The 23,958-nt window shown below is 37.3% G+C and overlaps 1 protein-coding gene across 4 annotated transcripts in view; it reads right to left on the reverse strand.

The window, feature by feature from the left end:
- Positions 1-23,958, reverse strand: part of Unc80 (unc-80 homolog (C. elegans)) — a 204,032-nt gene that overhangs the window by 51,378 nt on the left and 128,696 nt on the right. For 3 of the 4 annotated variants that reach the window (XM_005396953.1, XM_013520683.1, XM_005396951.1), the window contains exons 30-39: positions 23,083-23,221; positions 20,122-20,303; positions 19,448-19,579; positions 16,020-16,206; positions 15,297-15,428; positions 8,598-8,741; positions 6,439-6,539; positions 5,390-5,476; positions 2,403-2,586; positions 1,349-1,443 (exon numbers count right to left, since the gene is read on the reverse strand). In XM_005396953.1, the coding sequence (XP_005397010.1) occupies positions 1,349-1,443; positions 2,403-2,586; positions 5,390-5,476; positions 6,439-6,539; positions 8,598-8,741; positions 15,297-15,428; positions 16,020-16,206; positions 19,448-19,579; positions 20,122-20,303; positions 23,083-23,221 (1,383 nt within the window). The remainder of the gene's footprint in view (positions 1-1,348; positions 1,444-2,402; positions 2,587-5,389; positions 5,477-6,438; positions 6,540-8,597; positions 8,742-15,296; positions 15,429-16,019; positions 16,207-19,447; positions 19,580-20,121; positions 20,304-23,082; positions 23,222-23,958) is intronic. The other variant, XM_005396950.1, reaches the window with a different exon arrangement.

The following is a 23,958-nucleotide window of genomic DNA, read 5'->3' on the forward strand; positions in this document are numbered from 1 at the left end:
AGCAAGACCGTCTCTCAGATTAAAAATTTTTAAAAAGGGGTTGGGGATACAGTTTTGTGTGAACCCTTGAGTTTAATCTCCAGTACCACAAATAAACACAAACCCATATTCGCTTGGTGGCAACCTGAAAAATATAAATATTGAAACAATAATTTCTTATAAGGATTTTATATATATTTGCATTTTATATATTTTATGTAAGTCTGTATATATGAGAATATATACATGGAGTACCAAAGTATATGGAGTATTTCATGGAGTACCAAAAATGATGTATAAAGACTGATAATATAATACAAACTATCTGGTCTTATAGTACTTAAAGATGTACAATTATAATTTGGACTGAGTAATGGTCTGTGGAATCACAGTGGCACTTACTGGTCTCATTATCAGGAAGTGTTTAATAATAGCATCAAGGAAAATCCAAACTACGTTACTTTGAGAACTTGTTGTATATTGTATTCTAGGGTTAGTGCTTTGCATGTAGATAACTTATATAACATGAACTAGTATACCAGCACTGTAGGAAAAAACTGAGACAGGAGGCTGTGATTTGTTTAGGTCACTATGGCTGTGGTGGAGCCAGGCTTCGAAGGTGTAGTGTCATTCATCTACCCTATCCTTGGTGTGAGGAGACCAGTGGAGTGGTCGTTGAAGTTGCTTTACTGGCTGAGATATTTTCTTGAGATGTCTGCACGAAGCCTGTAGGAGTAGCAATGATGGCATTTCTTCTGAGGGGAATCTTTGCCATAACTATTAGAAACTGCTTTCTTACTCAACCAATTTATTCTAAGGCAACGATGGCAAACCTAACTTTCAATGATACAAACAACCTACTGCAGCATGTGCACTGCAGGTTCACCATCACTGCTCTAAAGTGTTTATTTTCTGCTTTACCTATAACATCTGCTGGTGACAAGTCAACTATGCAGATTCAAGTAGTTGCCACAAAAAGGTTTCTGGTATGGATCACCAGCTGACAGCTAGGGTTTACTCCAGTGCTGTCAGTAGGAAAACACAGGGCACCACCAGGACCATTGTGATGTTCAGAAGCACATGAGCCAAAATTCACAGCATTCCAGGGGTTCAGGAATAATATCAGAGGGCTCCACTGTTGCATGTAGCCAAGAGAGAACCTCCCTGATCATGCTTACTTTAACGAAAGCCTAAGAATAACAGGGAACAATTACTTAAGTATATAATAGTGGTGCAAATTCTCAAGGAGTAGAGGATTACACACATCCCACTGGAGACAGAAAAATGCCATTTAACCTAAAATGGTTGTTCACAGAGGTAGCCATAGACATTGTGCACAAAAATAATTTCTGTCAAAAGTCATTTCTACCTTCAACAGGGCTTCAAACTGAGTATCTTCATGGACTGGTAGCTGAGTTGGAATATCACATTCATTCTGTCCATGAACTACCAAGGTTTTGGTACCTACCAAAAGGGAAAATCATAACAAATGGATTCCACTATAAGAAAGTTTGTATTTAAAACATAAACTATTAAAATAATATAAATAAGCTGACTTGCATCTTTAAACTACTAAATACTTTATGTGAGATATGTACTAAACTTTGTTAAAGATATAGTTTAAATACTTCATATTTAATAATTATAACTACCATTTATGGAGTTACAATGCTGCTGTCTACCTTTTACATGCATAATTGTTTTTAAATCTTAGAGAAAACCTGTGACATGAATATTATTTTCATCTTAAAAGAAGGAAACAGAGAAATGGAGTGCTGATTTTAACACAGGCTTCTTTGTTGCCAGATCTGTGTCCTCATCTGCGTATAGTTTTGTCTTTCTCCTTATTTCCATAGATGCGTCCTCTTCTATTTTCATAGTAAATGACTGAGGACAAAGAGCTGGTAAAATATTCATCTCGAGGACACACAGACCATATGAAGTAAAATGAAGTGTATCAAGGGTTTATATCATATTTTGTGTTCTTTTGTAATTCTCCCTCTTCCTTCTTTTCTCTTCCAATTTTTCATAAAGCCGCCTCTCACTGAGTTCACAAAGGACGGGGGTCCATGTCATACAAACAATATCATTCTTGCAGTGCCAAAACATTCACTCAAAAACGCTTTCAGTTCAGCTGGCTCTCTGTGATAGACTTAAATAAATCTTTAACCCTGGCAGCCCATCAAAGACTGATTCACATGGGCCCAGTTCTTCTGTCCCCCTTTTCATCTGGCAACTGCTGATGCTTAAAGGCTCTATTATATTTCTTCTAATTGTATTGAACAAAAATTCTTTGATGCACTCACTACTAGGGGTGAAAACTCTGGAAGTTTTCTCATGAATGAAAGAGGCTCATGGTTTTTCAAAGGGCTATTTATAACTTTGTTTTAAAGTTATGTCATCTGCAAGCAACAAGGAGTTACCCGGCATGGAAGCAGTCACCAGGAGCTTCACTTCACATTGCTCCTTCTTCATCGTCTGCTTGAGGTCTTTGAAGAAGAGGCCCTCCACGTACCCCACCACCTCCCACAAGAAGGTCAGAGTGGCTGAGATGGCATCCATCCCCCACTCGCAGGGAGTCCGCACGAAGTACATGATCAAGCCCACCTGAAAGGCAGAACGAACAGCACCCACAAAGCCACAGTAATCCTGAGCTCACATACTCACTTTCTTTTTTTTTTTTCCTAGTACACGTTTGCAGTACGTGAGGTTCACATTCATCTTAAGGAGTAGGTATATGTACATAACACAGCCTGATTCTTTTTTTATTCCTTTCCCCTCCCCACCCACCTCCCTCCCTCCATCTCTAGATCCTTTTCCCCTATTTTCATTATTATTTTAGTTCATGTTTGTGATATACAGTGTTTACATTCATTGTGGGTATTTGGTACCTGTACATGACACATCTTAAATCTTTTTTCTTCCCCTTTTCCTTCCCCCTTCCCTTCACCCTTGGCTTGGTAAGGCTCTTCTTTTTAAATTAAATCTGCCTGCCTTGCCGTATTCATTGCTGAATCGCTTCTCTAACACTTTCAGTGGCAGTAATCAGGAAGGAGTGTACCTGAAAAGCTGACCAAACAAACATACATACATACACACATGTCAATGTGCTTAATACACTGTGTATCACGACCTTAAAAGAATGGCCAGGTGACAGATTCCTAGGATGGCAGGGCGGGCCTTCTTTATTAAAGCAAGACAGTGGTGACTGAGACAGCAGATAAGTTAAAGAAGGGGTGCTGCATATTTATAAGTTGAGGATTTTGAGATTTATTTCCTTTAAATTATCTGGACATCAAACCTTTTCAAAAGTCTTTTCATACCCACAAGGGTACTCTCATTCTACCCTGAAGATCACTAGGGCAAATTAAACAGTGGATTTAAATGTCCTGACAGAGTCTAGGACTGATGGGTCCATGTTCTCAGCATTCCCGCCATCCACAGTAGACTAGCCATCAGGAAAAAGAGGATGTATCATGCAAGTAATCATTTAAAAATGACTCTGTCTCTTTGCTGTACAAATATAAGGTCCCTGCCCTGGTCCAGCCAAAGCATCCATGTGCCTGGAATGATGGGAAACTGGACAGAAATACAAAGACAGGAATTTATATTCATGCAAAACAAGATTGTGCAGCAAGGCAAAGTGTGGCCAATCCTTTTCTCTATTAGCTTACCAACTACCTAGTTGGGAGGATGTACATCCAAATTTAAGGCTTATTTGGCACTGACAGAAGGAAAGCATAGGAGGGGCTGGGGATTTAGCTCAGCGGCAAAAAGCGCCTGCCTGGCAAGTGCAAGGTCGTGAGTTCGGTTCCCGGTACCGGAGAAAAAAAAAAAAAAAAAAAAAAAAAAAAGAAGGAAAGCATAGGAGAAGGGAAATGATATTCATCTCTTGTTGCAGGTGAGAGGACAGAGGAAAGTAATGGTTCAGGAAAGCTGTCTTACTGTCCAATGACCCGGGAAATGACTGCTACATAAGCAAGTGAGGGTCACGCTGAAAGCCATGTTTGGGTTGCTGCCAGGGCCTCACCTCAGAACCTCTCTAGACTAACATGGTTGCGACACAAACCTCACAGTGCTTGGATTTAAACCAAGTGAGGCCCTCACATTTAGCTTTACTCATCATCTTTGGCTTTTGTGGGACACAGACAGGACCCAGGAGTGGCAGAATACTCGACTGGAGAACTTTCCAGATGGAAATGCCACAGGCTGCCGTCCCTGAGCAGGATGCACTAGCCAGGGAGCTTCCCACTCTGGAGCTATCTGGCAGGGCAGGGGGGTCACAGGGGAGGCTGGGGAGCCTAAAGCACCAGCCGGAGCTGAGGTGAGTTGAGACCCCAGCAAATTCCAGTGGGAGAACACAGGCCTCCAGTCACAGCAGCGCTGGGCTTCAGCTTTTCACAGCCAGATATCCAGCAACCTAAAGAGCACTGTCTCTTTAATGGGGCAGATGGGAAACGGGATAGACCATGAAGGAAAACCTTTTTCTCTCCAAGTCCGCATAGCTCTAAGAAAAGCAGTCAGTGGGAGGGAGGAGGATTCCTAAAGGCTAAGCACTTACATCCAAGAGAAACGGAATACTGCCTAGAAGTACTGTTTATATTTTTGTATCAGTCTTCACTTAAAAGTAGATTGGACACTTATTTATATTTGTCCCTTTCCAGCCAGCAAGTGGGCACTCTGAAGTAAGACCAAATTAGTTCCAGACAAGAGACAGGAATTACAAATGTTCTCTGCACGTTGGAGCTGTAATGTGAGTTAAATTTATCACCTGGCTGTGGATGCATACGCACAGGGATAACTATTTCCCTGATGATAGTGAGGGAGAGAGAAGGAAAGGCTTCTCCACAGAGAGACATTAGTTTCCCATCTGTCTGCCTGCATTAAAGCGCAGTTTCAAAGAATAATTGTTATGCTTCAATCTCCAAACAATCTCCAAACTGCATATTTATTCGCAGAGTGAGGAATAGACTGTGAAGAAGTTGGTAAAGATTCCGGAGGGATGAGGAAGGAGTTGTCAGAACAGGCAAAAGCATAGATAGCTGGCAGGGAAAAGTACATACACAGAGAGACACTAACTAGGGAAATACTGGCACATGTGTGTTTTAAGTGGCAAAAAAGGAAGAGGGGAAAATGACTAAAAATGACATGAACCAACATGAAGAAGTTGCATAATGTGGAGGAAAGACCAAGGAAGCTGACATTTACTGAGAATCCATCGCACACCAAAGACTGGCAGGAAGGGTCTTCCCCATACTAAAACTGGTGACATTAGCTGACTGATTCACCTCAGTCATGCAATCAAGGGAAATTTAGTGAAAAAAAAAAATCTTAAGAACTTTTCCTTGTATGCCTGTTTCTCTTCACATTGGAAATGAAAATTTATAACCTTTTGGGTGCTGAAACTCACCAAGTAGTTGAACAGGATGTGAGATGTCTGGGCAGGGAAATCTCCAATGTTTAAGAGGAGTTTGCGCAGCATGTACATTAACTCATCCTGCAAGAAGAGCAGAATTTTTAGTGACTCATTTAGGCGCCAGGCTGTAGGACAGAAAATTAATTTCTTGAACATTAAGGGGATTCTTTTCTATTGCCCAATAGTTAATTTCAATTATGTTCAACATTTCAATATAGTATAGTCATCCCAACACATGTACACTTATAGTATATATGATACTTAATATTTAAATATTTCTATTAATATTTAAATGCTAATATTAATATTAAATCTGGCAGACCTCTCTCCTAAGAGCCAACATATCAATATAACTGAGCAGTAGTTAGGCAAGTGCCTTTTTAAAAATAGTAATAAAAAAGACAAATTTATCCCTTTTCTATAGTCACAGGCGAATCACTAGAAAGCTGTATATTTAGTCTGTTTGCCTTGGTTTCCAAATGTGATGGGAATGTAACAAAGGTCTATACTGAGAAATGGTTAAATATACCAGGTTTACCAAACTTCATAATTTTGTTTCCTAGACTTTGATTCAAAGAGATAGAGTGAAGCCAAGAGAGGCTAAATTCAGAAGTCTGTAATTTTCGTACTTTTCAGAAAATAAGCCTAGGTTTTAAGTGAATAAAACCATAACACAGGTACAAACTAGTAAATTTTAATCATTGCTGTATTTTTTGGATTTTAAAAAACTGCTTTAATTTGGCACAGTCCTCTTCCAGGGTGGTCAGGAATATTAGCCTTCTTGTTTAGTGGGAAGTGTTATCATATTTTTTTCTTTGGTACCGGGAATCGAACTCAATCCCTTGTGCTTGTCAGGCAGGTGCTTGTGCCGCTAAGCTATATCCCCAGCCCATGGGTGTTAATGTAGATCACAACTTACAAAGTACTTATTGGTGACATATCAGATATATTGGCACTGCATGCAAAGAACTATAAAGTCCCTTCTTCATTCTTTTTTAAAGGGTTCACATTTATAGATACACTTTAAAGGAAGAGGAATTTACTTGTCTATTGCTGATGGTCAGTTTTTCCAGAAAATGTCGAAGAACGGTTGATGGATCTTCAATTAGACAATTCCATAAGACTTGTTGGGCCACAGCACTCACTTGGGGAGAGAAAAGAAATTCAACATTTGTCTTAAAAAGGAGAGATGTCTAATAAAATATTCAATTTACTCATTCTTAATTTGTCTTTTTTCCCTTAAAAAGCTTCTCTGAGCTTTTTCTATTGAAAGGTGGATGTATGTTTTTTGTTTTTCTTTTTGCTATTTCTAAACATTTGACATGTAAAACAAAGGAAACAAAAAGCTATGTTTCTGAGGTATTAGCACTGTTTTATGAAAGAATATGTATATATTCAGTTGTCTTTGTTGTGGAAAACACCTTAATATTAGCAGTGGTAAGTTTTTAGTAAGCTAACTCTTTATTCTATTGCTTTTTGTATAGGTAAATTCCTAAAGTAATTATTTTGTTTTTGAAAAGATAATTTGGTTAAAAAGGCGTGAAAGATGGTCTATTAACTATTCACATGAATACTTATAGTATCTCCTTCAGCAAGATAAAGTATTTGAGCCAATAATAATTAGGTTTCCATTTCTAAGAGGAAGTTTCATGAATAAATCATCCTAGTGAAAAATAAAGTGCTACTCTGGACAAGGTGGTCAGTGGAAATTTGCCAGAAATGTTCACGCTACCTATGCAGCTGGGCAAAAGGAACAGTAATCAGTGCTAGACGATCATCGGTCTTAATGCTGTTTCCCAATTGCATGCGTTTTCTAAAGTAGAAGTTTAGAATTTAGCATGAATTTATCATTCAACCTATATTTTGAATAAATGATATTAAGTTTTGTTTTGGCAGTTAACCATACAACAAAAATTAGAAGTTATATAATCAAAACTATGAACAAGAAATATATAATACAAGCTCTAGCTTTCACAAATAAATAGATGTTTTATTTATTATTAAATATATTTATTATTAAATTGAAATTGGTTAAAAATATGTAACAATATGTTACTAAGTCTTCTAAGTTTTCTAAGTCTTAGTAACAATAAGTTACTAAGTCTTCTAAGCATAGAAGTAGTAACAATATGTTTTCTATATAAGAGAGGACATACTCCGAATTGGGGAGTATGTCTCTTATATAGAAAACATATTGTTTCATACTAAGCTTTTTACTTAGCAGTATGAAGAATACATTCTGTGTTAATATTTTACAATGTGATTTGTAAGTGTATTAAATGCCATCATACGGTGCTGATAAGATTAATTGCCTGTTGCTGGGTTAAAAATTCTTTCCAAATATTTGTTGTTTTATGTCGTTTACAAATCTTTATATAGCCTTCATTATTTCTTTAGGAAATTGCTAGAAACCAATTCTGTGTTTAATCTATATTGTGAAACTCTCTTCTATAATGTTTATACCAAACTGTATGCTTCACCAACTATGGGTATTTTCTTTTCCAATTTTGTAACTGAAACATAAGGTTTCATTTTCGTTTTAAACACTAATTATGCATGTAGGTATTGTTGGTCAGTAGATGCCTTTATGTCCTTTACCCGTTTTTTATTGAGGTTTTAAAAAATCATCAATTAGTTTTAAACTTAAGAATATTAGCATTTGGTCTGTTACAAATAAAACCCAGCTTTAATGGTAGTTTTTCATTTCATTTTGCAGTTATTCTCCTTAGCCACTCTGGAAAGGTAGTCAAGTAGGAAAGGTAGCTTCAAGGGTATAAAATTAATAGCTAAGGTTTCTAAAGTGGTCAAAATATTGATTTCATGCAACCAAATAAGTGTTGTTTTGCTTTTTGGTCATAAACAATGTTTCCAGATCAGTTGCCTATTTTTTTTTTTTTTTCCCCCTCCAGTATCGGGAACCGAACTCACGACCTTGCGCTTGCCAGGCAGGCGCTTTCGCCGCTGAGCTAAATCTCCAGCCCCTCAGTTGCCTATTTTAATTGCAATGTTTTCGTCATAAAAGTAGTGGGAAGAGGAGGTAGGGAAAGTAATAGCATTAGAGTGGTATGCTGCAAAAGTATAAGTATTATGTGTACTTAAAACAATTCAATATGTAGTAGATCATGTGTTCAAGAGCAATTTGCTATTCTCTATCAGATGAACAGCTTTAGAAGTAACGTGATTTTCCTAATGAAAACCTCACCTGCTACTCCATCTTCCCGTACTTCCCCATCCTCCATCAAGTGAACGATGGGAAGCACTGCTGCACAGATGCATGCTGGGAACACTGCCTGTGGGGGCTGAGGCATGTGGTGGTTTGGTGTGTGTTCGGTGGTATGTTCTTCATCTGGAGTGGGAAACAAAATTAGGTTGCTTTGCTTAGTGATGCAATTCTAACGCAACATTTTTCAGTTCAAGCTTTACCTATTTAATGGTGCAGTCCTTGCAACAATGAGAAAATACTAGAATTTATAAAAAGGTGTGCTTCTATACAGTGTTTCTCCATGTTAAAACAAACAAAACTAATCCACTTCCCAACTATTATTATTCTTATTTCTGTAGAGAAACTTAGACATTCTGGAGCAGGTGGATGAACTCACAATACAAAATCACAGAAAATAAAATTCTAAGTGGCAACCAACACAGTTTTCATAAGTGGAACTGGTTGCAGGCAAGTGAGTGTGTGAGAGCTGGTGAGTGCTGACATGGGGTAGGAGGAAGCACCCCACATACATTTAAGCTAAGAATAGCACAATTAGTCACTTGTTGTTCGATACTTTGCTGCTTGCTGCCTTCTGCCTTCTGCCTGCCATGAATGTTTGCCCCTCTGCCCCTCTGCCCTGCCTTGGAGCCAGATAACTATGAACTGTGGGCCAAATAAACCTTCCTTCCTCTAAAAAAAAAAAAAAAGAATAGCACAGCCCACTCATATTAATGTTCTGTTTTTCAATGATGCATGTATTTGATAATAAATTCACAACTACAGACCACAACAACAAACCTGAGGAGGAAGAGGGATACCTAAACTGCAGAGCTGCTGTATTATATAATTAAAAATCTTTACTTTTCATTAAAAAAAAATTATGAGACATGCAAAACACCAAGAAAACACTACTCATGTACAGGAAAAGAAGCAGTCCATAAAAACTGCCCCTGAGGAAGTTTAGATGTGTTTATTACTAGTCAGAGGTTTAATCAGCTATTATAAATGTTTTCTATTTTAATGTTATTTAAAATGTACCTATTATAAAACAGAGGTAAAAGAAAACTATAAAAAGCTGTATTTTAACATGGCATGCATTAATATTACTTTATTCATAATTACAGTTAATAAAAATGTACTAAATATTTTAATAAAAAGCATTAGTGGTATGATGAACAAATAAACATGACTCAGTATATGTTACATATAAGGACTACGATTTAGTTTCAAAGATACAAATAAAAGGAAGAAAGATGAGAAAAGATATGTCATGTAGACAGTCATCAGAAGACCTGGAGTGCCTATACTATTAGGCAGAATACACTTCAATAGAAAAACTTTGAGTAGAGGCAAAGCAGGTGATGGTATAGTGGTAAAAAGGTCAAAGTGTCAAGAACACAACAATTATACACACATCCTCACCTAATAATAGAGCCCTAAAACACATGAAACAAAAATGGACAGAAAGAGAGAAATGAGTAATTGAATAATAAACACTGGATATGCTGTGGCTTCATTTTCAATAATGAATAGAACTAAGCAGAATTCAGTAAGGAAACAGAAGATTTAAACAAAATTATAAACCAACTAGACCTCATGCACAACTGCAGATAAACCATTCTTCTGCAAAATCAAATAGAATCTGTGTAACCAGAAAAACCTGAATAAATTCAAAAGGTTGAATTTATACACTGTACATTCTCTCAACCTAAGAGGCAGAAATTAGATATAAGTAACAGCAGAATATTTGGGGAATTTACAAATATATGAAAATTAAACAACTCAATTTTTAATGACCAATGGGTCAAATAATAAAATCACAGTAGAAATTTGAAATTACTATGAGATGTATAGAAATGAAAACTCCACATATCAAAATTTGGGGGAATGCAGTTAAAGCAGCACTTTGAGGAAAATTTATAGCCATATGTGCCTACATTAAAAAGTAATAACCTAAATTTCTGTGTCAACATAGTGTACAAAGAAAAGAAAGAGAAAACATTAGAGTATGAACAATATAATAGAAAATAGAAAAACAGTAAAGTTGAAACTAAAAATTATTTTTAAAAGACTAAGAAAATTAATAAACTCTTAGTTTGATTGAGAAAAATAAGTTTCCAGTTACCAAATTCAAGGATGAAGGAGAACACATCAGTAACAATCATACCAAAATAATAAGGATTTTAAGGTACTATTATGAAAAATCAAACATGAATAAATTAGCAAATATAAGTTAAATATACAAGTTACTAGAGAGATGTGAACCATAGAAGTAGACTAGGGAAAAAAAGAAAATCTGAATAGATCTATATCAAGCAAAGAGATTGATATAGAAATCAAAATAGTAATAATAAGTATAATAATACTAAAACTTTTCACAAAGGTAAGTCCACACTCAGAAAACTTCATTGGTCAATTCTACCAAATGTTTAAATAATATTTAGTACCAATTCTTCACAAACACTTCTAAAAAGTAGAAGGGAGCTCAAATTAGTCTATAAAGCCAGTATTACTCTGGTATTAAAGCTAGATAATGACATCACAAGAAATGGAAATTATGGACCAATATTCCTGATGAATATAGATGCAAAAATGTTGAAAGGGAAAAAAATCAAGAAAATTTCAATAGGTGCAGAAAAAGCATTTAACAAACCTAACACTCTTTCAGGATAAAAATAAGAGTGTCTAAGAAGAGTCTATGAATAGTTAAAATATATTTGAAAATGAAAATGACAATTGAAGGACTTGCACTTCCCAATTTAAAAAATTAATGCAAAGCTATGGTAATTAAGACTGCAAGATAGCAGGATCGGGCTGACATAGAGACACATAGAACAGAAAGACCAGAAACAAACCATAACTTATGCCGAATTGACTTTTGATAAGAGGGCCCAACCTGAGAAGTGAAGGGTATAAAACTCATTAATTTAAAATCTACAGTTGCTATCATACTTAATGGTGAAAGAGTAGGTGTTCGTCTTCCCCAAGATCAAAAACAAAAGCAGTTCCTCCCCACTGCTCTCACCACTTTTATTCAACATTGGAATGGCGGGCTAGCCAAGGCTATTAGGCAATAATTTTTAAAAAGGTATCTAGATTAGAAAGAAGTAAAATTCTCTCCATTTGCAGATAACATAATTTTGGTTATAGAAAAATCCAGAAGAAAACTATTGGAACTAACAGAGTATTTAATCTATTACATAAAGTCATTGTACAAATATCAACCATATTTCTATATACTAGCAATAAAAACCAAAAATGAAATTAGAACAATTTAAAATATACTAGCATCAAAAAATACTTATATATAAATTCAACAAAAAAAGGTAAACTGGTCATGGTGGCACATGCCTATAATCCCAGCAGTCATGAGGCTGAGGCAGGAGGACTGCCATGAGTTTGAGGCCAGCGTAGGCTACATAATGAGATCACAGCATGACCTTGTCTCAAAAAATCACACACACACACACACACACATACATACACACACACAAAGTGTAATATTTGTCAACTAAAAACTACACATTGTTAAAACAGACACTGAAATGAATAAAAACACATTTCATGTTCATGAATCAGAAGCCTGAATATGCCTCATACTGATCTACAAACACAGTGTAAGAGAATCTTATGTGCCTTTTATGAAGAAATTAGTAAGCTGATCCTAAAACTCACATAGAAATGCCAAGAGTTGAAGAATAGTTTAAGTAAATTTGAAAATTAAAAAATTGGATGACTTATACTCCCCAATTTAAAATCTTACTACAAAGCTATAATAATTAAGACTGCATGTTACTGACGTCAAGACTAGCACACAGAAAGACCAGAAATAAACCATTGTTTATATTCAATTGATTTTTGATAAGAATGCCAAGAAAATTTACTGGATAAAAAAATAACTTTTTCATTACTGAAGTAGTCACCAAAAATGAACACACCAAGAGAGAAATTAGGAAAATAATACCATTCATGATAGCTTCAAGAAAAGTGAAGTACTGAGGAATTAACACAACAAGGAAGTGAAAAACATCTATAGTGAAAACTATAGTTGGGAAAGGAGACGGAAAAAACTCAGAGAATGGAAAGATATCTACTGCTCCTGGATAGGCAGAAAGAAGAGTGTCAAAATGGCCATACTTCTAAAACTGATAAATGGATTTAATGCCATCCCAACCAAAATACCAACAGCATCTCTCACAGAACTAGGAAAACAATCCTAAAATTTATATGGAAGAAGAATAGACCCAAAATAGCAAAAGCAATCCTGAGTAACAAGTACAAAATAGGAGGCATCACAATCTTCCTAGTTCTTGAGAAGGGGACTAAGAAGGAGGTGGTAGGGGAGGGAAAAAGTAAGCAAAAATAATTAACAGGTGTTACCTGGGCCATCTGTCTGCAATGAATGTAACCATTAGGCACTGCAAACAAGTAGTAATAAAAAAGTAAAGAAATAATCTTTTCAAACAGAGGGAAAGGATGAGGTCGCATTCTAACAGTATAACAAAAATCAACTCAAGATTGAATAGAGGCCTAAGGACAAGTGCTAGAGCTAGAAAACTCATAGAAGGAAACACGAGAGTAATTCTTTGTGACACTGAATTGTTTCTGAGGTCACTAAGAGCATGTAACAAAAGAAAAATACACAGATTTGTTTAATTAAAATTAAAAACTAGCATACTTCAGGTTTGCCATTAAGGAAAGTAAAAAGGCAAATCATAGAATGGGAGAAAATATCTGCCAGTGATTTACTTCATAAATGGCTTGTATCTAAAATAGATAGTTGGTACAACTTAACAATGAAATTAACCAATTAAAAATGGGCAAAATGACGTTTTGTAGGATGCTGCTGTGGAAGACTGAGGTTCATGCTGTTCCCATCATGAAGGGTTCTTGGTGTACTGTATCTACCTACTTCTGTTCTCATGAACTGAGATGCATTTCCCAAATTGCATATGCAATTGTAATTATATCCTTAACATGAAATAATGTGGATATTTAATACATAAAAATACAAGAAAAAAATCAAGCAAAAGATGTGACTGAACACATTTCCAGACATGATATATAAATTGCCAATAATCATATGAAAAGATACTCTACATCATTTTTCATTAAGGTAATGCAAATAAAAATCACAATGTCATACCACCTGACGCTCACATGGATGGTTAGAAGAAACAAAAACAGATGATAAGTGTTGCTAACAGCTGACAACAAAACCAGACAACAGCAAATGGAGGAACTGGAACCCTTATATATTTTGGTGGGAATATAAAACTATATGTGTATGTTGCAAAATAGTTTGGTAGTTCCACCCTGCCCTAGAAAAACCTTCACATGTCTGTTCACAGCAGCATAACAGTCAAAAAATAGAAACAAATCCACACGTCTAGTAATTGATGATTTCACAAATAAAATGAATACATCCATATAACGGAAAACTATTTGGCAATAAATAGTAATGGAAACTGATACGCTGTAAAACATGGATGAACTTTGAAAACACTGTACTAAGTGAAAGAATTCAGTCACAAAAGGTCAACTATTGCATTATTCTATTCATGTGAAGTACACAGAATAGGAAAGCCCACAGAAATAGGAAGTAGATTTTCTCTGGCCAGGAGATGGGAAGTTGTGAAGAATGAATGACTACTGATTATGGGACTTTTAGAGGATGATGACAATACTCTAAAATTATAGTGATATTTCAACAGATATGTCTTATGGCATGTGAATTATATCACAATAAAAGGTTATAAAAGCATAGTTGTACCTTGGTTCCTACCCTCATATTGTGTGATTAATTAGCATCAGTCATTTGTTTCAAAGGGCCCAGAGTTGTACAGTGAAGGGTTGAGAACCCCAGTCCTATTTTCTCCATTTCTCTGTATCTTTTTGTTGACCTGTAAATCAGTGATGAAGTCTGTATGATCATGAAGCGACAGGTCCTAGCCAGTTGTTCACCATTGCCAAAACATATTTTTTAAATTCTTGGAACTGAAGTACAACACCATCAGTCTCACTCCCATTCCCCCAGCACACCACGAATCAGACTTCGTGACAGGAACGGGATGAGCTTCAGTCTTCTGTTGGCTGTTAAACGATTCCACAACAGCATCCTAAGGCATCCTACAACCACATATTGGAATTATCCAAAGAAAGGTTTCTGAAATACCAATGTGTGCTCCCACCGCCAGAGCTTCCAATTTGATCTTGGGTATGGCCTGGATAGTTTTTCTTAATTTTTATTTTTATTGGTACCTGTTTGCAGGACATAATGGCTACATTCATCATAGGGAGTTGGTACACGCACATAACACATCTTAATTCTTTTTATGTCCTCTTCTCCTCCCCTCCCTGAGTATTTTTAAAGAAAAGTTTCTCAGTTGACTGCAACATGCGGCCAGGGTGAAAAACCACTGATGTCTAGAATAATGTCTTCTGCACTTTCAGCCACATGTTTACATGTAATATAAACAAAATAGGGCCAATTTTAAAACGACAATTTTGGGGTGGCATCAACAATTTTTTGAAAAATTCTACTTTGTCTTTTTTTATTTTTAAAACTATAAGTCATCAAACAAGTTATATCATGCAATAAAGACTGTGCAATGAAGTGAGAGAATGGCATTAACAGGAAAATGTTTCAAAAGGTGTAAGCCATGAGGAATAAAGCACACGTGTGCAAGAGCGACGCACCTTCGGCACTGACCGCAGAGCGCACGGACCAAACTGAGCCCCGGCGGAAGGAGTAGTTCCTGTGGGAAGTGCTGGAGGTGCAGGACGGGCTCACAGACAGCCGGCGGGATGCCAGATTGGTGACTTCTTCTACTGGCAAACAAAATGAAGAATGTGACCTTTGGTTTTTTTTTTTTAAACAAATTTACCATCATCACAAGTGTACACTCTATTCAGAACATAAAGCTTATGTAATTCAGAGTGTAGTCAGGAAAGGGAAAAATCAAAAATCTTCTACAGAAATAAAAAATCCCACTCAAAGTTTTCTGTAAAAATAAGGCAGAGAATTGCTGAGTGTAGAATGGTTCATAAATTATTCTGTCTCCAATAACCTGTCTGAGCTTTAAAGGGTGGAAGTAGTTCACTGATTAACCCCATTTTCAGTGATGCAGGATTGGTTGCATTTGCTTTAATATGCATTCTGGATTCAGCTGTTTCTCCAATCACAACCAGTGCCTGGTCCATCATCAGCCAAGTTCACTCAGTATGGCTAATATTCTCCCGAGACAGCCAGCTCTAACTTCAGAAAACAGCTCATCTGTTCCATTGACTAATGCAGGAAATGAGAGGGAGATGGAGGGGACGTATCACTTCCTGTCACCCCATAAGAGCACCAGGGTCTACTTCAAAGCAAATCCTTTCCCTGTGACACAGCCCCCAGGAAACCCCAAGTGTATAGAGCACCTTCTTCTTCCGGCTCTGAGTTGGGCGTGCAGGTGGGCTCATAGCAAGCCTCCTGGGTGATAGGGATGGCAGTGATGAGGCTGGCTTCCCGGCCAAGACGCTTCTTCTCTTCTTCCTGTTGCAAGTTCTTTAAGATGTGTTCTGCCCTCTGATGGGAGCGGGACACAGCCCGGGCTGAAAAGGATTTCTGGGGAGATATGAAGGCAAGTTTATTGAGTGGCAACTCTTTCTGTGAGGTGAGAGGCAGAGTGAGCTGATGAGCTACACAGATGTGGTTATTTATCTTCAGGAAATGCTAGGGCATCTGTGATCTGGTTTTGTGGTGATTAATTTTGTTTCCTACCATGTTTCTAGGTTATGTATAACAGTGCTCCCCCAATCAGAATTTTTTGAGAATATCTATAATTTCTGGAAACAATCCCTTTTCACCTTTAGCACTGAGTGGGAGTATCAATGATTCATTCTTTAAACATTAAGATCAAATAAAATTTAGCCCAAAATTTTTTGAACTGGCTTTAAAGAAGGACCTTTATTACATAAGATTAAAAAATCCAAAGAACAAGTCCATGAAGAGAAGGACATATATAACATATTGTATTTCTCATATATAACAGTTGTATATGTGATTTGTCTCATTTTTGTAGGTCAAGCATTTACTACACTGTAAATAACAAAGAGGAAGTGGTGTTCTTTAAATACTTAATATTTGTAAAAACAAAGTTACTGAGTGGAAATTAGAGTTGATAGTTACTAAAGTTGAATATAAAATTTGATTCTGGTTATTACAGCAAAGGCATAAAGAAGAAATATTAAGGCTGACCCATTCTTCAACAGCTGACAGAAAAGAAGCATAAAGGAGAAAAATGCACTCTGCAGAATGGTTATCCTATTGGTGACACCCTTATTTAAGATGCCTATGCTAAGGCAAATTCTGACAGGTTTGGGGATAGAGTCAGAGGTCTTAGAGTAGGGAATTGATCGCTGGAGCTCTTCACCACCAATCTGAACAATGTCTATAACAGCAATTCCACATCTCTCTGTTGCCTACAGTCACAAGGTTCTCGAGACAGAGAGGAAGTATTCATCACTCTACTAAAGGGCTGCGCTCATACAAGCACACTTTGCAGGGTATTAAGACAAAAGATGACTATGATAAACAGTGCAACAGTAAGTAGGAGCGTTTGATAGGCCACTTAGCAATGCATTTTCAAAACCAAGTTTCAAAAACTGGCTGATAATGTGGCATAAGGTAAGAACTGTAGAACGAAAAAGAAAATACATTCTGAATATAGAATTATGGAGCATAGTTTAAAATCTATTGAGAGGTTGGGATAGAGTTTGCTGACTGAAACAGGAACCCATCGCCTACACTGGAGAAGCATCAAAGATCTTTATGCTCATAGTTCAGAGGTTGGAATTATTGGCTATAATGGAGTAGAAACAGGTGTGGCTTCTCTTTGGTACACGACCATCAGATATGAAGATACCATATGTGGAAGAATTAAAGCAAAATAGGCAACAGAGTTCAGCAAACAATTCTTCATTGTAAAAAAATGGATGAACCTGGAAAATATAATGTCAAGTGAAATAAATCAGGCATGCAAGTTCATATACCACATAGTTTCTCTCATTTGAGAATGGCAGAGTATGAACAAAGGATGGATAGAAGGACACAAGGGGATAAGTGTCTTGCAAAGGGAAGGGGTCCAACAGAATGTGAGCGAGAGCAAAGTGGGAGGGGAAGTAAGCAGATAAAGATATGCCATGTACCGCAAAGAATGCCATGTACTGATTAATAATATCAAGAAGAACGAGAATGGGGAACACAGACTTAGAGGAGGGAGGGAGGAAAAGAGGGAGAAGGGAAGGGAAAAAGGGCAAAAAACCCCAAAACAAGCTGTACTATGTACATGAACCCACTCCCCAAGATGACTATAAACTGCATGCACTGCAAATATGTAGTAACACAAAAAAAATGGTGGCTTCAAAAAAATTCTTAAAAGAAAACTGGAAACACCTGGAAAAGCTACACATACCAAGCTTTTCAAAGGAGTGTGAATTTAAAAGCCAGTAAACGTTTTGCTCTTCAAAGTGTCAATTAAGGAAACACATACGTTCATTAGAATATGAAAGATATTTCTGTATAGGGTAAAATGTATAAGGTAAAACTATACCTTTCTGGGTGTGTTGTGAGGTGTATTAAAATCTTTAATACTTATATACCAATTGATATTCAAGATAAAAATGGTAGATATATCCAGAGAGGTGTTCTTTTTCTGCTTTTGCTTTATTTTCCATTTGCTACATTATTCAAAATTTAGAAAAATGCTACCCAAAAATGATAAGGTATATTTAGAAAACTGAGTTTCTCAAAAGCTGCATATGTTTGTTTTTTGTTTGCAAATAGATTGTGTTCTAAACACAGCTGTTAAAAAGTTATATTACATACAGCAGTGATCTAAGTCCAGAGGTCTCAGTGGTAGTAATACTGATGACAGGCAAAATGAGGAACACAAGTGGAAGTATGAGATATCCATTCTCTTATTTTTCTTCTGTTTTCACTGTCAGGGAGTTTATATATCACAGGGGAAGGGAATATGCTTAGTTTATAATAAGTAGTAGCAAAAAATACCCTTTGTCCAAGAAATTAATGTCTAATGTTTTTGATAGCTTTATTTTTAAATTTTTCTATTATTTAGTTTACTACTACATATACATGGTTTATAATGTTTAAATTTTGGGAGGAGTTGGCACTTGTACATAACACATCTTAAGTCTTTCTTTCATCCCCTTTCCCTGCCCTTCCTCTCCCATCTACCCATCCCTCGATCCCCTTCTGTTTTGGACATGTTTGCAGTGCATAACACTTACATTCCTTGCCCAGAGTTGACACATGTACATGACATAGCTTCATTCCTTTTTCATCCCCTTTCACCCTCCCCACCCTTCCATCTCTTAAGCTTCCCCTTTGAGAACAATCTATTTCCCTACTTCCTATTATCTGTCTTTTATTTTCTCTTTATTTTTACTCTGTGTTTCTCATAGAAGAGAAACAATGTGATATTTAAGCTTAGTGTCAGATTTATCTCACTTAACATTCTGGTCTCAAGGTGCATCCATTTTCCTACAAACGACGCAAGTTTATCTTACTTCATGGCACACTAGTACTCCATGGTGTGTAAATATCACATTTTCTTATAAGGTGGCTGCTGCTTTGATTATAAAACAAAACTTGGCTTGGAAGTCTCCAAATGTTCCCTGTGGGATGTTAGTGTCTTCTATTCACAAGAATAAGTATCTCTGTGGCTGGTTTTCTGTTCTTATCGTCATAAGAATGAACAAACTGTCTCTCACATTCTCAGCTTCTTCTTGTGTATACTTACTGCATGCACCCTGGAGATATGGGAAAGAAAGTGCCTGATACTCACAGACTGGTCTTCATTGATGGGGTCCTGGACACTCCCGCTGCACTGAGGAACCCACGGAGGGTCGAACATGGGGACGGATGGCATTCCAAGCACTGGCGAGGGCAGAGTGAAGTTTATGCTGGGGGGCGGGATCTGTTCGTTGATATCAGAGGAATGAGGTGTGAGTAAGATGGAATAAAGGCTGCACTGAAAGAATTATGACACAGCCTGTCTCAGAAAGCTTTAAAAGTCTGAGCAACTTGACATGAAATAAGCATCAAAGCACAGGTTTGTTTTCCAAGATTTTCTGTTACAGGGCACAGGATGAATCTCTCTGGGCCTCGGATTACTCATTAGTAAAATGAATGATTTCCACCAAATGGTCTTTGGTTGTATTAATCACCACCTCTTTCCCCAAACATCTCTATGTGTGTAGCCAGCAAAATGCCTGAAATAGTATAACTCAGATTTTTCTGTGCTTACCTCTGGAAATGGTGCTAAGATTTTGAGGCTTATGGAAACTTGGTTTCCTACTCTACATTCTTTTATATTTCAATTTTTTAGCAAGAAGAATTCCTTCATGTATGAATTAAGTGAACATGTACAATTAGAGAGAAACAATAAGCATCGCTTAGGCTATACACTGCGGCTCTGAGGTTGGTTTTGCTAATGTAATTCCCACAGGTAATTCTCACCTTAAAAATCTGCTGTGCTCCCTCCTCCATCCGGGGCCAGACCTGATAGCGGAACCTCCAGAGTGTGTGGAACTTGAGGACAGCGTTCAGTCTCTGCACGGTCTCTGGATGGTGGAACTCCGACATCAGCATGTCTGACACGGCCTCGGGGACCTTCACCGCACACAGCAGGAACATGGCAGCTAGAGACAGTCAACAGGCAACTGTGCATTTTAAAATTCTCCATAGTTTCTGAGGTGAGGGAGAAGGGGGAACTGCTCCTGTCTTCTGAAAACGACTCATGAGCTAACAGAACCAGTTCACCAGCTCTCCCCAAAGCCATCTTGTCTCAGCCATTGGAAATCAAATGTCACTCTTTGTTTCCCACAGCAGAATAGCTAGGGCAAGGCACCAGCATGACAGTTCAGTGGAACAGCTCATTCTAAGCAAAGCTTTGGCTCACAGTTGAAAGGGATTTCCAGGGAAAAAAAAAGATAAAAAAGGGAAAATTACATACTGTAATATGATTTTTTTTTTTTTTTTTTGGTTTTTCTCCGGTACCGGGAACCGAACTCATGACCTTGCGCTTGCCAGGCAGGCGCTTTTGCCGCTGAGCTAAATCCCCAGCCCCCTGTAATATGATTTTTAGGAAATGCTAGAATTATCCAATAGTAACCCACAGATGGTACATAAAGATGCTCATTAAAAACTCTCAGCTTCATTAGCTATACATTAAGAGCAAAATCTGTGTTGTAGATTCTATTAGAAACATCTACACTTCCTAAAGATAAAAGAGATTGACGAACAATAAGAGATTTCCTGTACCATAATACTGCCTTTTTTTAAAAAAATTAAATATCAATAAGATAAAGGGCAGGAACCATGTTAAGTTACAAAGTTACTCAACAATGAAACACAAACACACTCGAGTGTAGACAGAAAAATCAGTGAAATCATAGCAATCAGAAACTCTCAGGCTGGGGATTTAGCTCAGCAGCACAGTGCCTCCCTGGCAAGCACAAGGTCATGAGTTCAATTCCCAGTACCAGAAAAAAAAAAAAAAAAAAAAAGAAATTCTCTTGTTTTCTTCCCCTAGCCTTAAAAATATGCTCAGGCAACCGTGTGAGCACTGTGGTGACAGAACTGGCACTTTTCTACTCTGTACCCTTGGGCAAGCTCATAACCTCTCTTACCTTCCATTTCTTCACTCAGAAACTGTCAGTAAAATGATCATGGTGATGATGCTACCTGACTCCAAATTTGATGTTACAATAAAATAACATATGAGAAAGTGCGGTGAAATAAGGGTAGTGAACAGTGCAAAACAGTTCTAGAGTGTTCTCTATCTTTCACAGGCTGTGAGGTGTGAAGGGAAGGCTATCTTCACGTGCAGTCACAAGGTCTGGGTTTGATTTTCTGTGCAAATTTGGGTAAGTTTCTCCAAGTCATCATTTATAAAATGTTCACCAGTAAGATAATGTATGTGATATTGCCCTGTTATAAATGTTGTTAAGATCATTAGCTTTTGATAATCCTTTTTAGCCTACCAGCTGCATAAATCTCCAAACCTCCTCTTTTCTTCACTTTCCTTTAAAATGTACTGTACCCTGCTTTAATTTCTGAAGACCAGTCTCATTCTGTAAATCACTGCAGGGCTCTGCTTTCATCTCTACTCAAGAAAATCATTTTCTTATAATATTCAAAAATCAGCAGATACAACAGTATTTTACAACCCTTGTTTCCCTTTGATACCTTTGTAAGAACCTGTTTGAAGAGTTATTCTCCTTTGTCTCATGGTTTGAGACTAGCAAGTTTCCACTGATTTGATCACTTTTTATGGTCTCTTCCTAGCAGTCTCTTTCTCCAGTTCTCTGAAGGTAGAGCAGGCCAGTGGCTCAGTGGTTATCCTTCTGCTCTCTGTTCTCCACTTCTCCCTAGAGACCTCACCTGCTCACACTGCTTCAGCTGCCACATGTACCAAGGTGCTCTCCAACTGTACCTCTATCTTTGGTCCCTCTTACTAGCTTCAGTGTCATAAGCTATCCCAGTTATCAAATCAGTTGCCTCAGGTTTTCCAAATAATCCCAGTGCATATCCACACCCGTGCATATATGCCCAAATTATTTTCCCTGCTTTTCCAATTTCCAGCTATTCTAGCTTTGTGGAATTGGACACATCACTTAAATCTTATTTTAACATTATAATTATGAACAAATTGCTTATGTGAGATTTAGCAAAGTTAATATGAGTGGTTCATGATAAATACAAGAATTAACACAAGAAGAATTATATCTTTGTAAAATATAATGAAAATGTAGGGCCTGCGGAGCATCATTCTGAATAATTTGCTGACACCCTGCTATGACTGGATATTAATTTTCCCTAAAAGGCCTGTGTGTTAAAGGCTTGTCACCCACAGTGTTCTATTGGGAGTCTCCAGGGTCTTAAGGAAATGAAGCTTAGCGAGAAGACCTCAGTCAATGTGCCTATGAGCCCAGGGGAATGGTGGGACCCTGGTCTCCTCATCTTTCTTCTGCTTCCTCGTCAGCAAGTGAGCAGTCCTTTCTGCCATCCATTCCCCACCATTGCTGTCTGGCACCCCCAGCAGATACCTAGAAGCAATGGGTCTGCTTGATCATGAGATCATGGAATGGAACCTCTAAAACCACAAGCCCAAATACTTTTTTTCTGTTCATAGGTTGACTGTCTCAGGAATTTTGTTACAGTGATAGAAATCTAACTAACACATACAAGGAGAGATCTGCTCTTGTGCAAACCACACAATGAAATGGGAAGGAAGTGCTCAAGATTGGCTTTCCTGTAGGGCACAACTCTATCTAGACATCTAACGCTTGCTGTTCATCTGACCTAGGAGAAAAAATTGAGATGAATGCCCCTCTCTCTCTTATTTTAACACTTGGATCAGTACTGCCAGGGGCTACAGGAGCTGCAGGATCGAGGTCCCAGGTGGTCTTTCTTTACCTGCTGCCCCTGCCATATGCTCATCCATGCTGAGCAGCAGCTCCCAGGCAGCTGGCTGGATGTCTCCGTACATCTCCTCTGTCAGAATTGGTGCTGCCTTGATTAACAGAGACAAGGGAGCAGGTGATAAGCTCATCACCTGGGAAAAGGAAGGAAAACATGTTTTAAAATCATTTACAGTACTGATTGCTGCCTTCTTAAAACCTTCAAGCTACTTCCCTTCTCTCTACTTTCCCTAAATGACCTTATTTTACTCTCTGGAATGGAAGTGTATGTAGAAAGAATGATGCATACACTTCATATTTTATTATTTAAGATGAATTTGAAGAAAAACTACTAATTTTGTAATACTTTTATCACAAAAACAGTTCTGTAATCAGCCAAGGAATAAACTGTGGAATAAGTATAAGTCTAGAAAAAAAGAAAGACACCAGGAAATTTATATTGTATTAGAAGTCTACCAGGACTTTTCAAGCCTTCTTTTTTCCTTCCTCTTAGTAGATTTCCACTGAAAGCCATAAGCAATCTCTAACTTACGAAGCAGTTCATTTACAAACTTAGTTTTCTAAGCTGGTATGAACTTGGATGACATTTCCATCTGAAATAACATTATGTGCTGTAGTCATGACCCAACATCCACCCACAAAATCCTATTTTATCCATTATTTCAGATACTTTTGGTAATAATTTAGATGGTAAATGTAGGTGCTAGACAAGTCATTTTAAGAACAGTCCAGAAACACATGAAAGCTTTCCAACTTCCACCCCAAAGGGGAAAGTTATTACAATTTAGAGCTTAGGCTCTAATAGCAATATAGCAATGTGTTAAGCACTGCATAAATAAGTAAGTGTACTATTTTATTTAATCTACCCATG

The sequence above is a fragment of the Chinchilla lanigera genome, unplaced genomic scaffold, assembly GCF_000276665.1.
Source record: "Chinchilla lanigera isolate Chin_1 unplaced genomic scaffold, ChiLan1.0 scaffold00056, whole genome shotgun sequence".
Taxonomy (NCBI): Eukaryota; Metazoa; Chordata; class Mammalia; order Rodentia; family Chinchillidae; genus Chinchilla; species Chinchilla lanigera.